This window comes from Micropterus salmoides, unplaced genomic scaffold (genome assembly GCF_014851395.1).
Source record: "Micropterus salmoides isolate LMB-PRFRI ecotype aquatic unplaced genomic scaffold, ASM1485139v1 Ms_hic_scaffold_20, whole genome shotgun sequence".
Lineage (NCBI taxonomy): Eukaryota > Metazoa > Chordata > Actinopteri > Centrarchiformes > Centrarchidae > Micropterus > Micropterus salmoides.
The window spans coordinates 1,810,265-1,825,604 of record NW_024041151.1 but is presented as its reverse complement, the minus strand read 5'-3'; the positions used below and the strand labels follow the sequence as shown (position 1 = coordinate 1,825,604).

At 43.9% G+C, this 15,340-nt stretch overlaps 2 protein-coding genes across 3 annotated transcripts; one reads left to right on the top strand and one right to left on the bottom strand.

Annotated features, from left to right (window-relative positions):
- The first annotated feature begins 496 nt into the window (after positions 1–496).
- LOC119914859 (interleukin-7 receptor subunit alpha-like) lies at positions 497–8,303 on the top strand. The gene is made up of 8 exons (XM_038734402.1): positions 497–654; positions 2,940–3,060; positions 3,158–3,312; positions 4,341–4,495; positions 4,595–4,748; positions 4,829–4,931; positions 5,012–5,078; positions 5,526–8,303. The coding sequence occupies exons 1-8, from the start codon at positions 567–569 to the stop codon at positions 5,913–5,915; spliced, it is 1,233 nt and encodes a 410-aa protein (XP_038590330.1). The 5' UTR covers positions 497–566; the 3' UTR covers positions 5,916–8,303.
- capslb (calcyphosine-like b) lies at positions 8,240–15,101 on the bottom strand. 2 transcript variants are annotated; one of them, XM_038734414.1, is made up of 6 exons: positions 14,847–15,101; positions 13,731–13,869; positions 9,936–10,113; positions 9,654–9,863; positions 9,401–9,517; positions 8,516–8,639 (listed from the first exon to the last, which is right to left on the bottom strand). In XM_038734414.1, the coding sequence occupies exons 2-5, from the start codon at positions 13,865–13,867 to the stop codon at positions 9,416–9,418; spliced, it is 627 nt and encodes a 208-aa protein (XP_038590342.1). In that variant the 5' UTR covers positions 13,868–13,869; positions 14,847–15,101; the 3' UTR covers positions 8,516–8,639; positions 9,401–9,415. The 2 variants fall into 2 exon arrangements, with proteins under 2 accessions (XP_038590341.1, XP_038590342.1); XM_038734413.1 differs by lacking the exon at positions 9,401–9,517 and having other exon boundaries at positions 8,240–8,639; positions 14,847–15,080.
- Positions 15,102–15,340: the final 239 nt, after the last annotated feature.

Genomic DNA, 15,340 nt, shown 5'->3' with positions numbered 1-15,340 from the left:
CTGTCCCACACTGTCCCCCACTGTCCCACACTGTCCACACAATCCCACACTGTCCACACTGTCTCACACAGTCCCACGCTGTCCCACACTGTCCCACACTGTCCCACACTGTCCCACACTGTCGATGTCGATGTTCACATAAAAAGGTGACAGAAACAGTTGAAGACTGAAAACAGATTTGCTCCTAATTAGAAGATTCCCAACTGTAATCTGAAGAGTGTTATGTTGTTTGAGGTTAATGTGTGTTTACAGTGAAGGATCTTTTCTCCATCAGCCTTTACTCTGCTCTGTATTCAGCACTGACGGAGTTAACTGTCCAATAAGTCATCTCCTCTGCACAGAACCTGCCGTCTGCTGAACAAAGATGTTTTCTGATTTACAGAACATCCTGTGAACAAATCAACCAACCCAGCAGCCCCCCCCTCCCCCCTTCCTCTGCACGCTCGCCACTCCTTCTTCCTCTCTCCCTGCCAGAAAAGCTCTCAGCTGGTGGGACGGCAGCATTATGAATCTGCAGAGGACCGAGCGAGTTCACCTCTGCAGCTGTGAGGAGCCTCTGTGAGGTGATGGCGTTTGGCTGGGGGGCCGCCGTGCTGCTGCTGCTGCTGCCGGCTGCAGCTCAGGCTCAGAGCGGAGACGGAGTCACTGACACGGGTGAGGAGGTCATTTAAACTCTCCAGCACAGGCTTAATATGCATAGGACAAGAACATGGCATTTCTTGCTCATGGTAATTTAGTGACACTAATATTATTATTTATTATAAATGACACTTATAAATAAATACATATATTTTTCATAGCTCGTAATGAGGTTCTCAGAATATCCAAACAGAGCATTAAATGTCACGTTTGGTCCTTTGCATTGTGCCATTAGTGATGCAACAATATATCTGAGAGGAATTATTACACATTAGTACAGAGCCAGAGGGTTGCCAGTTCAGATTCTTTGTGCTTTTATTTCTTCACGGCTACTTTTCTTTTAAGCGTCAGCTGAAAACAGAGTCAGAATAAAGGTCTTTGAAAACACATCGCAGGAGATCTTATCATGTGAGCGGCAGTGTATCAGATTGTGAGGAAGGTGGAAGCAGAAAGGTCAACCTGTTCACCTGTGGGAGTTCATGATGTCACACCAGGCAGAAATCGAGCCCAACACCTTCTTACTCTGGGGAGACGGGGCTGACCACTGCTGCCACAACGCAACTGAAAACTAAAGGGGACAGAGTGTTTACAGTCAGGGGCCCCAAGGCTCGGAAACAACCTGCCTGAGGAAATCAGGTCGGCTGAGTGACTGAACTCCTTTAAGTCTCTTCTTAACACAAACTTTTATAGGACAGACTTTTAATTCCTCAAACATGTTTTCATATTTTATCTGTTTTACCTTAAAACCTGATGGTTTTAAGACCTGCATGTTTTTACTGTCTGCTCCTCTGAAAGCACTTCATAATATGGATTTTGAAAAGTGCTCTCTAAATAAAGATGATGATTAGCATGATTATGTCTGCCATCCAGAGCTAAAACATTCATATTCATTTTTTTCTTTCAGACTTTATTTACTGTAAAGGGTCACTCTGATTTTTCACACATAAGAATCATAAAATAATCCACATAGTTTTTATCTATTTAAGTGTTTCTAACATTAATCTTTAAAACCCTTTAATATAAACTAAATTAAAACTAAATGTGTAGTTGTTGTTATGGTTTTGAAGTTGCAACATTCTTAAAGAGAGACTCTGTGAATTTTACTGTGATTTTCCACCTCAGCGTGTTTCAGGTGTTACCAGGTGTTGGGGAGTACTCCTGCATATGTTTTACAGTACTATAAAGATTTTAGTGTCTCCAAATGGAGCTGTGTGAAGTATGATAAATGTCCTCAAGTGATGTCACGAGATGGCGTCTGTTGGAGACTACAAGTCTGAAAATTAAAGAATCTGTTGGTTTGGACTTAGAAAGAAGTGAGCTCACAGACCTCTGTGGCTGCTGTTTATTCAATTCTATTCAATTTTATCTCTGCAGTAACTGCTAATAGTAGTAATAACACACCCCAGTCTCACACAGCATAGGAGAGTCATAGAGTCATAGTCAGAGTTGCAATGAGCGTAATGTAGGCGCCAGGTTTGGACAAGGAACAATGTGTGAAAAAGACATGTTTGGTTCTGATGCATGGATTTAAATAGTTACCTTTGAGTGACCCAAACCTTTTTTTGCTGAATTTGGTAACTTAATTTCTTGCGGTGTACCTCAAGGTTCGATTCTGGGCCCCACTCGTTTGTTTGCAGATTTTTACGCAGATGATGCACAGTTATATCTTCTCCATACGGTTATTCAGCCTCGGTTTTATCTCTGAAATTAAACCATTTCTGTCAGCTGTTGACCCCGACAAAGTTATTTGTGCTTTTATTTAATCCAGTTTGGATTATTGTATCTCCATATTCTACACTCTTTGCAATTAGTCCAACATGCAGCTGCTTGGCTTTTAACTGGACCCACGACAGGAGAACACCTCATTTAAATTTGAATGGCCCTTCATTGGTGTACCATTGCTTCCAGAGTGCAGTTTTCTGATTCTAATAAAGCTCCTCTTGCCTTCCTGTGTCTACATTTGCAGCCACAGGTGACCACGGATTAACTGTCATGGCACCTAAACAGTGGAATAGATCACAATCTGCACCGCTGCTCCTACACATCCTTTTAAACTGGCTTTTATACCTCATGGACAATATTATTATTTATCTGGTTTAACTTTTTTCTATAAAATAATTGTGTTGCTTCTAGTGTCTTTTGTTAAAACACTTTCTAACCATGTTAGGAAAAGTACTGTATGAATAGTTTGTTACTTAATTTAAAACTGTCCATTGTGAGTAAAAGTGTTAGAAGAGAGTGATGCTAAATCTCTGTACTCAAGTGTTTCTAATGAGCGATCTGACTCTGTTTCCTATCAGAGCCCAGAATTCGCTGCACCTCCGACCTCATGAGGGATGGAAGCACTCTGACCTGTAAACTGATCGGAGGCATCGAGGATGATGACGATGAGGCTGGTGACATAGAGAAGATGACAGTGTGGTAAAACATTCAATCATTCATTCTTGGATCATAAATGACTCATCAACAGCATTCAGAGGAGACTCAGATAATGACAGAAATCTCTGCTCTTACACAGTTACGAGGACAATTTGTCACAGCGGAAAATCTGTTTGGAGGATTTCGGGGACACGGTCACCTCCACAGACCTGAGATATACGGTTGTTTACAATGTGACTGTCCACCTAAAGAGAGGAGGCAAGATCAAAACTACAGTCTACACAAACAAAATAGGTAAATCAGTATGATAATTCAGCTGTTCTCACAGATACACCAGCAGTGGAGTTTGTCTTGAGGCTGCCCACAATGTCCTGACATCTACCAAGAATGTCAGTCAGTGGTACTAAAATGCTCCCTCTGTCCTGCACCAGCAATACTAAAACACATCCTAGTGGGCTGTAAGCCCAGCCTCACTCAAGCCTGTGTCTTACATCAGTGCTGGAAAGTCAGCGGACAAGCGTCAATGCCCTTCCTACACCCTCATCCAGCTGATCTGGGGGGTCAAAAATCATTAAATCAAGACCAGATACTGGGCAGCTGATTGGAAGATGGTGGCAGACATAGAGGCTTTGCTTCCAGCTGTTATCGCTTCACCCAGTCTCAGACCAGACCTTGTGCTGCGGTTTCCTCTTTCCATCTTGTCTACATTACTGAGCTAACATTGCCCAGCAAGGATGCAGTGGTACAGTCAGCTTGCACAATGCTCAACAACGTGGCTGGAAAGTGAAGGTCCAACAGGTTTAGGTAGGCTGCAGAGGATTCGTAGCCACATCGAGGCCCAAAGGCAAGCAAGCAGCTTGGCTCTGGATGAAAAGAAAAGAGGAAAGGGGGCACTCTGACCATCCTCCTGAGTCACAGCAGCGGGACTAAGGAGTACAATCAAGGGATAAGGACACCTAGTCCTACAGGACAGGTGTGAGGCTGATGCTTGGTAATAAAGGATGTTTTATTTTGGGAGATCTCATAAGAAGAGAAATGATGTGTGAGGTGCTGATATTTTGGCCTGGTGTAGTACAAGGGGAAACGTCAGCGGTTCATCTAAATTGTCCAGATTTAACTCTGGAAAGGTGACTTGATTTATTAGTCTCTTATCAAGTCTGAGCTGACAACATGGCCAAAGAAATCTGTTAATGTTGCTCATACTGTGGCCACGTTCCTTTCTGCTTCGGTCCAGATCAAATGATCCGGACTACAGGGATTAAAGCACAGTATACCTGCTGCTGCCACCCTCATTGTTGTCTTTTGGTTCTCTGTCCCTGCAGTTAAACCGAAAAGTCCTCAGGTGTGGAACGTTACTTTCATCCAGGAGACTAACCAGGCTGTCATTAACATTCGGATTCCGTACAAGGAAGACTACCTGAAAATAGAAAATCAACTCTTCCAGCTGCACATCTGGACCGCGGGCAGCATGGAAATGGTAACGTCACGTGATTTGTGTTGCTTCAGTTATTATTTCTACCTTTGAGAATGTCCAGCAATGACTGAATTGCTTCCTGGTTTTCCTGTTTGAGCACAGATTCAAAACGTCTCATCAGACAGTGTGATTATTGATTTGGAGCACCTGCAAAGAAACGCCGAGCATCATGTCCAAGTGCGAGCGATACCTAACAAACATCTGCAAGGTACCTGGAGCGAGTGGAGTGAACCGGTCACTTTCTTTACTCCTGCTGGTAAGAGCGAGTCAGGGTGTGCACAGTCTGCTTCTTTAAAAGGCATTAGAGAATAACGATTTTAACTCTGTCCTCTCCAGTCCAAACACCGACAGATGACAGGCGGGAGATGTACACCCTGATTTTGTGTCTCGTCCCTTTTGTGGTGGTGACTTCCAGTGTTGTTTTCTTCTGGAAAAACAAGTACGACATCTCTGCTTTCTTGTAAGACAATCAGTGAATTTAGACGTCTTTCGCATGTTAATATTTCTTTTCTCCTTCAGAGCCTACGTGTGGCCGAACATCCCGCATCCTAAACACACACTGGTGCAGATCTGCAAGCCAAATAAAGTGAGTCGTTTTACTTTGAGACTGTCCTCCCAGCAAAAGCAGCGTCCTAGAGGTTTCTCTCAGTACTGTTCATTCTGTTCTCAGGATTGATCATTTAAACAACTGAGTCCCCGAAGCTAACTTGCCATGGCGTTTTCCTGGTTGCTTGCTAACAGCTGTATCATAAATAATGTCCTCCTGTCTCCTGACACTCGGAGCTCAGCTCTGTCCGGAAGATATGATCTTGGTCAACAATGCAAACTTGCATGTTAAAGTAGAAGTTGAGTGGATTTACTAGCAACCAAACTTTAACCTCAGCGATGTTGTGGACGCTTTTTAATATACAGATGATGGTCTTTCTAAACGGGGCGCCAGATCCCAAAACACTTGTGTTGTTCTGTGTTTACTTTAAATGCAACTTCAATACAACATTAGTGACTGATTGCCCGTACTATGTTCACCAAACAGGGTCTCCTATTGAACTTCAAACCTGAGGTGTTCAGCGCCCTTAAAGTCAACCCCACGGAAAAAACTGACGAGCAGTCGAGTGATGAAGCAGAACCTTCGGTGCCTGCTGCTGCTGCTGCTGCTGACGGTACACAGTCGAATCACGCCTGCTCCACCCAGAGCTCTGACTGCTCACGGAGCACCACCAGTGTCAGCACAGAGGAGCTGGAGCTCTCCGCCCTGCTGAGCAGGAGCTCCTCCGAAGGGGAGGACAGCCTCGAGAGCACCAGCCCGTCCCCCATCAACGCCCTCCAGCTCGGGGAGAGTCCTGACACACCGCAGCCTGAGCGCAGCAGAGGACGCGAGGCTGAGCCTTACGTCACCATGTCCAGCTTCTATCAGATAAAGTAGGTCAGGGTGAGGACGGACGGTGACGGACAGACAGACAGACGGATAGGACCAGCATATTTATCAAGTTTGTATGAATTACACTTCAGAGTGCTCTAAAGCAGTGTCTCCCAGCCTGGAGACCAGGACCCCTCATGTCAAGTCGCAAGATAAATCCAAGGCTTTAATAAGAAAACATCTTTAATTAATTAATTAAATCATTTTTATTAGCAGCATGGCCCTGTGGCAGACTGACAAATCTCAATAACTATGTGATGGATTTAAGAAGTTTTAAATCCAAGGATTTAGCATCTTTAGTTTAAATTTTAAATGACCACATTTAACATCTCTGGTAGCATTTAAATGGCACTTCCATAACGTTGAGGGACTTATAGAAACATTTAAAAAAGAATGGGTGAAGTCTGCGCACACAAATTTTGTTAAATAGCTTTTGTTCTCATTTCTGCAAGTAAACGTGGAAGATTTTTACTTTTATCTTTCACTTGAGTCCCGAATGTAACTTGTAGCAGTTAGATGAATCTGGGTTATTGACCCAGAGGGTTTGAAATGTAGCTTTTTATATATATTTTCTTTATATTCAGTATTATTTTACATGATCTCATTGATATATTGTATGATGACATACCTCCTCATACAGTCATCTGATGTTGTCCATAGTTGGTTGTTGGAGGAACCTTAGAAGATCCTACCAGTGTTTCTGCATGTTTTACAATGGTCTGTTAAGCTTTTAGTCAGGTCCACTGTGGGGAATTACCCATCGCAAGTCTACCAAGTTTCAAACCACAGTGAATACATTGATTCTGTTGGCTGCCTGGAAGGTAGTCTCACAACTTACAGCATGCTTAGGATTCATACAGATGGGTGACAAATGATAAAGTGTTGGCGAGGTGTTTTTCCACCAAGAGTTTCCAGAACAGCTTCAGTTCTTCATGTCATACATGCTCTAAGTCTCAACCGGAGGGATGAACGCAATTCTTCTGAAAGTTGTCACCTCGAATTAATGATGGTGGTTGATTAATGATCACGCCACCCCCAACTGATGGTCAGCCTCTTCAAGAACGACCAGAAGCACCTAAAGGACAAGTATAACATCTTAACTACAACCCCCTAAATAACCACTAGAACCACCTACAGGATTCCTAAAACCTCCTCAATGACCTTAACAACCACCTAACAGACCACAAGAACCATCTAAATGACACGGAGGACCTCTGAGACAACAACTAGAACCCTCTAAAGGACCACAAGAACCACCTTAATGATCCCTAGAACCTCCTCGGTAACTAGAACCACCTAAAGGACCTGCAGACCTTCCTATTACTACACACAGGACTACCAAAACATCCTTGGTGACCACTAGATCAACTAAAGGACACCTAGAACCTCTTCATGACCCCTACGCTTTATGTTGAATAAATTACAGATAAATTAAACCACTAAAATCACCTACAGGATCTCTAGAATAGTGACCTTAACAACCACCTAACAGACCACGAGAACCATCAAAAAGATATGGAGGACCCCCGTGATAACAACCAGAACCCTCTAAAGGACCACAAGAACCACCTTAATGATCTCTAGAACCTCCTCAGGAACTACAACCACCTTAAGGACAACTAGAACCACCTAAAGGGCCTCTAGACCATCCTGTAACTACACAGAGGACTACTAGAACCTCCTCTGTGACCACTTGAACTACCTACAGAACCCCTAGAACCCATCTTTTCTCTAATAATGTAAAAAATGAATGAGAGATATAAGTCTGTGTTCCAGTGCTGGTTGTTCTGCATTCAGTAACGTTTCATTCATTCAGGGTTTCCTTTAAATTTGTCACCTGTCTGCATAAAGATGTAGCACCATTCTTTCAGGAGCTAAAACATACACAAACACCAGTGAGGTCTATAAACGAACGCTGCTCGTATCTGCACTTAAACTGTTAGAGAACTAAAACTCCTGCTGTGCGTGTTCATCATGCAGGTGGGACAGGCTCATTCTCACGCGGCACTCTGCCCACACCTCCACCTACCAGCGGCCCTGAACGCCAGTACATGTCATTAGGATCACACTGAGCGGTCTGCAGGTGAGATGTGGGTGTGTTGCTGCAGCAACCTGACCCGATTGTTTGCGGAGACGCCAAACACAATGCTGCTTCTTAATATATCTAACACAACCTACACCTCATGTTTCCTTACAGCAAAGGCTGACGTAGATATGCAGAATGTACGCTTTAATTTCAGAATGAAGAAATCTGATTGTAATATTTCTCTCCAGATTCAACTGTACTAAATATTCTGTATATACTTTATGGGAATGACTGATTGTACCTGTTACGACGACCAATGTTTTTTATTTAAATAAAGCCTGTTGCATATCAACGTACAATAAAAGAGACAGAACTGTTGTCATTACATCATGTTTACGTGTACATCAGGAGAATCAGCTAAATGATCAGAGCCCCTCTCTAAACTACATTCATTTATAGAAATGACTAACTTGTAAAAGCACAAACAGCTGGATCTTATAAACTTAACAAAAAGGTAATTAATTATTAATGCGTCCTGAGGCCACGTGGGGCTCCTTCCACACAGTTACTGATAGTTTGGAGTTCATGTGCTTCGATTGCATTCAGAGCTTCCAGGCGTTTTTCATCATTAGAATAAAGTAGACATCGCTGTCGATGGAGGCGCTGACTCCACTGTAGTAGTTGAGAAACTCCTCTTTGGTCACCTGTTGATCAGAAGACAGATTTCACTGTTGAGTCGCAGCACGACGCCGGTCAGAATCAGACCAGATGAAGAGACAGAAGAGTTTTACTACGAACCAGAGAAAAGGTCAGTTTATAAATCAGACAGCAGCTGATTTCCATCCAAATGAGCACGAAGTCGAGTCACTTTAATTTATTTAACCAAACTACCAATTACAAATCACACAGGCGGATCGGTGCAGCACAGAACATCTCCTATTGTTAGACTTTAACATTAAAGATGTAACTACAGACCTCCTGCACAGGGACGACATGAGGTTAAACAGCCACCACTTCATTTGGAAAAAGAGTGAATCTAAAGCTGTCGCTGAGTTAAACCTCCAGAAACTGTGTGTCTGATAAATATCAGTCAAAATAAAAGACAGATATTTTGGCAGAAAATGTAAAATGAGCTTCACATTTGGATGGAAACAGCGAGCGAGGCTGTTTGTTCACAGAAGAGCATGATTTGGGTTTTATTAAAGAACAGTGAAAAAGCCAGAGCCGGTCATCCTGCTGGCAGAGAGACACCAGCCTACTGATGTTCGTATCCTGTATGGTTCTTTAAACCCAATTATTCATTCTGACATGCTGAGTATGTCTTCTTCTCTTTGTGGTGCATTTAAAAAACCATACAATATACTGCAGAATGTTCCCAGGTTGCATGAAGTTACTTTTCTAAAATAGGAAACAGCAGGGAGTGGAAACCTCTCCGCCCTCCTCCCACCACCCTGAGCTCCTTTACCAGCACGACGCTAAGTCAGATTTTCCAGGCATTTCTCATCATCACTATAAAGTAGACGTCTGTGTCGATGGACGCGCTCACACCGGCGTAATAATTCATAAACTCCTCCTGGGTCACCTTCAGAGAGGAACACCGGCATGAACACACATATCAATCATTACAACCTCGTTAGGGCACAGAAAATGTCTGAGGGCGACGACGTTTCTTCTGACCTGCAGAGACAGAAACTCGTCACCCACCAGGCGTTTCTTACCTTTCCATCTTTGTCATACGGAGAGTCAAAGCTGTCCAGGAACGTCCTGAAGACCTGATCCTCTGTCCACTCCCCGTTCTGATACTTGGGGTGGTACTTGGCGTTATAAACCCCGCGCAGGTCTTCGATGGTGATCACGCCGTCCCCGGTCTTATCCAGCTTCCGGAACGCCTGCATCACCACCTCCTTCCTGGCAGCTGACATCTGCGGCTGCAACGGACGGCGGGAGTAAAGAACCCTGAAACGACCCTCAGCCCATCGGCGGGCGCTCCGCGTACTTACCCTCAGAGTGATGAGAAACTCGTCGAAGTCGATGGTCCCGCTGCCGTCGCGGTCGAAGATCTGAAAGAGAGCCGTGGCCTCTTGTTTCTCGATCAGGATCCCGTAGTCGTTCAGACCCTTCAGAAACTCCTTCAGGTCCAGGGTGCGGTTGTTGTCATCGTCCATTATCTTGAAGGTTCTGACAAACACAGAGCAGCATGAGGTCATTTCCTGTTTCTTCACAAACAGCACTGATGTGCCGGGAAGATAACACACTGTCAAACTACTGCAATACAAGTGAGTAAACTGCATTCAACCGTTCATATCAGTAACAGTACACAAGTATTATCAGAGGAAAGTTCGATTCAACATTATTTGTTATGTGATTGCACAGAGTGAGGCAGCAGAACCGTCACAGTATTCTCTCCTGTGATCATCACTGATGCATCAACAGGTAAACAACATGTTGCTGTTGTTTTCTGCACCACAGCCTGTAAGAGCATCACGTGTTTTGGTTTTAGATTCTTGCAGAGTAACCACTGACTCCAGTAGTACTCCAGCTCCAGCAGTAGTATCTGTGACAGTATCTGTGCAGGTAGATGCAGCAACATCAGCAAACAAAACCACAAATCAGCAACAACACAATATTGTGACAATAAACCAAACCGAGCACAACATCCTGCAGCCTGTTAACCCTCACAGTGCCGAGCCTGCAGCGCTCGCAGGGAAACAGCAGCCTCAGCAAGTACACGCAGTACTGTACTGTACACACAGAGTACTGTACTGTACACACAGAGTACTGTACTGTACACGCAGTACTGTACTGTACACACAGAGTACTGTACTGTACACACAGAGTACTGTACTGTACACACAGAGTACTGTACTGTACTGCATGTTACTGACAGTACACACAGAGTACTGTACTGTACACACAGAGTACTGTACTGTACTGCATGTTACTGACAGTACACACAGAGTACTGTACTGTACACACAGAGTACAGTACTGTACACGCAGAGTACTGTACTGTACACACAGAGTACAGTACTGTACACACAGAGTACTGTACTGTACACACAGAGTACTGTACTGTACTGCATGTTACTGACAGTACACACAGAGTACTGTACTGTACACACGCAGTACTGTACTGTACACACAGAGTACTGTACTGTACACACAGAGTACTGTACTGTACTGCATGTTACTGACAGTACACACAGTACAGTACTGTACACACAGAGTACTGTACTGTACACACGCAGTACTGTACTGTACACACAGTACTGTACTGTACACACAGAGTACTGTACTGTACTGCATGTTACTGACAGTACACACACAGTACAGTACTGTACACACAGAGTACTGTACTGTACACACAGAGTACTGTACTGTACTGCACACACAGTACTGTACTGTACTGCGTGTTACTGACAGTACACACAGAGTACTGTACTGTACTGCACACACAGTACTGTACTGTACTGCGTGTTACTGACAGTACACACAGAGTACTGTACTGTACACACAGAGTACAGTACTGTACACACGCAGTACTGTACTGTACACACAGAGTACTGTACTGTACTGCATGTTACTGACAGTACACACACAGTACAGTACTGTACACACAGAGTACTGTACTGTACACACAGTACTGTACTGTACACGCAGTACTGTACTGTACACACAGAGTACTGTACTGTACTGCATGTTACTGACAGTACACACACAGTACAGTACTGTACACACAGAGTACTGTACTGTACACACAGAGTACTGTACTGTACTGCACACACAGTACTGTACTGTACTGCGTGTTACTGACAGTACACACAGAGTACTGTACTGTACTGCACACAGAGTACTGTACTGTACTGCATGTTACTGACAGTACACACAGAGTACTGTACTGTACACACAGAGTACAGTACTGTACACACAGAGTACTGTACTGTACACGCAGAGTACTGTACTGTACACGCAGAGTACAGTACTGTACACACGCAGTACTGTACTGTACACGCAGAGTACTGTACTGTACACGCAGAGTACAGTACTGTACACACGCAGTACTGTACTGTACACGCAGAGTACTGTACTGTACACACAGAGTACTGTACTGTACACACGCAGTACTGTACTGTACACACAGTACTGTACTGTACACACAGAGTACTGTACTGTACTGCATGTTACTGACAGTACACACACAGTACAGTACTGTACACACAGAGTACTGTACTGTACTGCGTGTTACTGACAGTACACACAAAGTACTGTACTGTCAGTACAGTACACACAGAGTACTGTACACACAGAGTACTGTACTGTACACACAGAGTACTGTACTGTACTACGTGTTACTGACAGTACACACGCAGTACTGTACTGTACACACAGAGTACTGTACTGTACACACAGAGTACTGTACTGTACTACATGTTACTGACAGTACACACAGAGTACTGTACTGTACACACAGAGTACAGTACTGTACACACAGAGTACAGTACATGTTACTGACAGTACACACAGAGTACTGTACTGTACACACAGAGTACAGTACTGTACACACAGAGTACTGTACTGTACTACATGTTACTGACAGTACACACAGAGTACTGTACTGTACACACAGAGTACAGTACATGTTACTGACAGTACACACAGAGTACTGTACTGTACACACAGAGTACAGTACTGTACACACAGAGTACTGTACTGTACTACATGTTACTGACAGTACACACAGAGTACTGTACTGTACACACAGAGTACTGTACATGTTACTGACAGTACACACACAGTACTGTACTGTACACACAGAGTACTGTACTGTACACACAGAGTACTGTACTGTACTGCATGTTACTGACAGTACACACACAGTACAGTACTGTACACACAGAGTACTGTACTGTACACACAGAGTACTGTACTGTACACACAGAGTACTGTACTGTACACACAGAGTACTGTACTGTACTGCGTGTTACTGACAGTACACACACAGTACTGTACTGTACACACAGAGTACTGTACTGTACTGCGTGTTACTGACAGTACACACAGAGTACTGTACTGTACACACGCAGTACTGTACTGTACACACACAGTACTGTACTGTACACACAGAGTACTGTACTGTACTGCATGTTACTGACAGTACACACACAGTACTGTACTGTACACTGTACTCCGTGTTACTGACAGTACACACGCAGTACTGTACTGTACACACAGAGTACTGTACTGTACACACAGAGTACTGTACTGTACTGCATGTTACTGACAGTACACACAGAGTACTGTACTGTACACACAGAGTACTGTACTGTACACACAGAGTACTGTACTGTACTACGTGTTACTGACAGTACACACAGAGTACTGTACTGTACACACAGAGTACTGTACTGTACTGCGTGTTACTGACAGTACACACAGAGTACACATACTGTATACTGTAGGTTCAGCATTAGGATTTTATAACTTTGTTTAATCAGTTTCTCTGAACTCTAAACATGAAGCTGCATCCTGGTAAAGTGCAGTACTTAAATACATTTTAGAGGTATTTGTACTTCAGGTGAATATTTCCTGTTTGCCCTGTGACCTCGGATGTGACGCCTCTAGTACACATTTATTCTATCAGCTGCAGGAAGCTCTGCAGAGACCAGCTCACTGAGAACCCTGAGGAGGGTCTTCCACCTCACAGAGTCTCCAGGTGTTTCCAGGTGTTTCCAGGTGTTTCAAAGTGGTATGAATTCAGCGCCGGCTGAACAGGTAGAGGAGGCAGCAGCAGCTCACCTGCCCAGACCTTTGATCCCGGACGAGCCTCTGGCCAGACACTGCAGTCTGAGTCTCTCCACCGGGTCCGAGCAGTCCGACAGCTGACGCTTGGCCTTCGTCGCCATCTCTCGGTCGTGTCTCGACGTCCCCGCCATCCCTGACGGCACAAAGAGCTCGTTATTCACAGGACTGATGGAGAAAAGGAACCAGAGAGAAGTGAACGTAGATCTGGAGCCTCAGAACCCCCTGAGGATCAAGTCCAGACTTCAGACTCCTCTGAGAGAAGCCGGAGGTCCAGAGGAGGAGATCAGTGCAGCTGATCAGAACTCAGATTCTGGACTCTTTAACTGGCTGATAAGCAGATCTGGAGTTTCACATGGGGTCAGCTCTGGCCTCTGATTGGTCCAAATGTTGAGGAAGAGGAGCTGAACTGTCTGATACCAACGGGACCATTTAAAACACATTTTAAGAGCTAAAGTTACAGACAGAAATAAACTGTTTGCTGCTGTTCTGTAAAAACAGAATCATTTAACTTTAACTGCAAACACACTCTGTCCTTCTTCTTCTTTAAAAATATAATGAATCTAACTTTAATCTGCCCTCTCTCTCCTGGTCCACTGTGAAGACCCTGTGACTGGGCTGTCAGGGTCCTGGTGGACTCGGCCCCCCTGCTGCAGAGACTCCTCCTGACGTTTCAAACTTCAGGATGTGTTAAAGTCCTGACTAATCTGTCACGTGATCGTGACCGCGGCTCATCAAACACGACTTCATCATTTAAATAATCTTCGTCATTCAAATAATGGCCGCTTGATTTTTTACTTTGCTGATAAAAACAGCTTCTTCCTGTAACTCCGAGTCTGTGAAGTCTCCACCTGATCTTTCTCGGTTCGGCTCAGTTTGACTTGTGGACTCGGAGAAAACCGAAAAACTTTGATACTTTAAACACATTTTAGTGAGAGTACTTCTGAGTGTACTTCTACTTCAATTAGATTTTCACTGCGCTATTTTATACTGCAGTATCGCTACTTTTACTATAGTACGGGATCAGAACAGTCCTGGTCCCGGTCCCGGTCCTGGTCCCGGTCTTTAGCAGATTAATAATAACATGCAACTTGTTGATCAGCAGCAACTTACCGACTGATGTTTTTACCTTCAGCTGCAAACAACAAACAGGAAGCGACACCAAACCATCCGCCGTTACTATGGAGACCTAACACTCTCTGCTCTGATTGGCTGTCCGGCCCTCTCTCATTAAAACATTCACCTTTACCTGCAGCTGGTTGAGTATAGAAATACTAGCAGTACTACTACAGATACTACTCAGGTTTACTAGGTTTCTGGTTTCAGAGCGTTTCAACAAGAAGCTGAAAATGTTTTTAAGATAAACTTTACAGTCAGCACTTCCTGTCGTCTTTTCACAGTAAAGTCTGCCGCTGCCTTCACATTAAAACGCTTTTATTCTGAAAGGCATACAGGAAGTGTTGTTAGTGTGCAGCTTTGATCAGTAACTTCCTGCAGTAATAATAATAATAATAATGTGATAAAAGAGCAAAGTTCAGTTACTGTAGTGGAAACTCTGGAAACACAACCAGTCCCGTTTTACACATGAACTGTTTGTCAAGTCATTT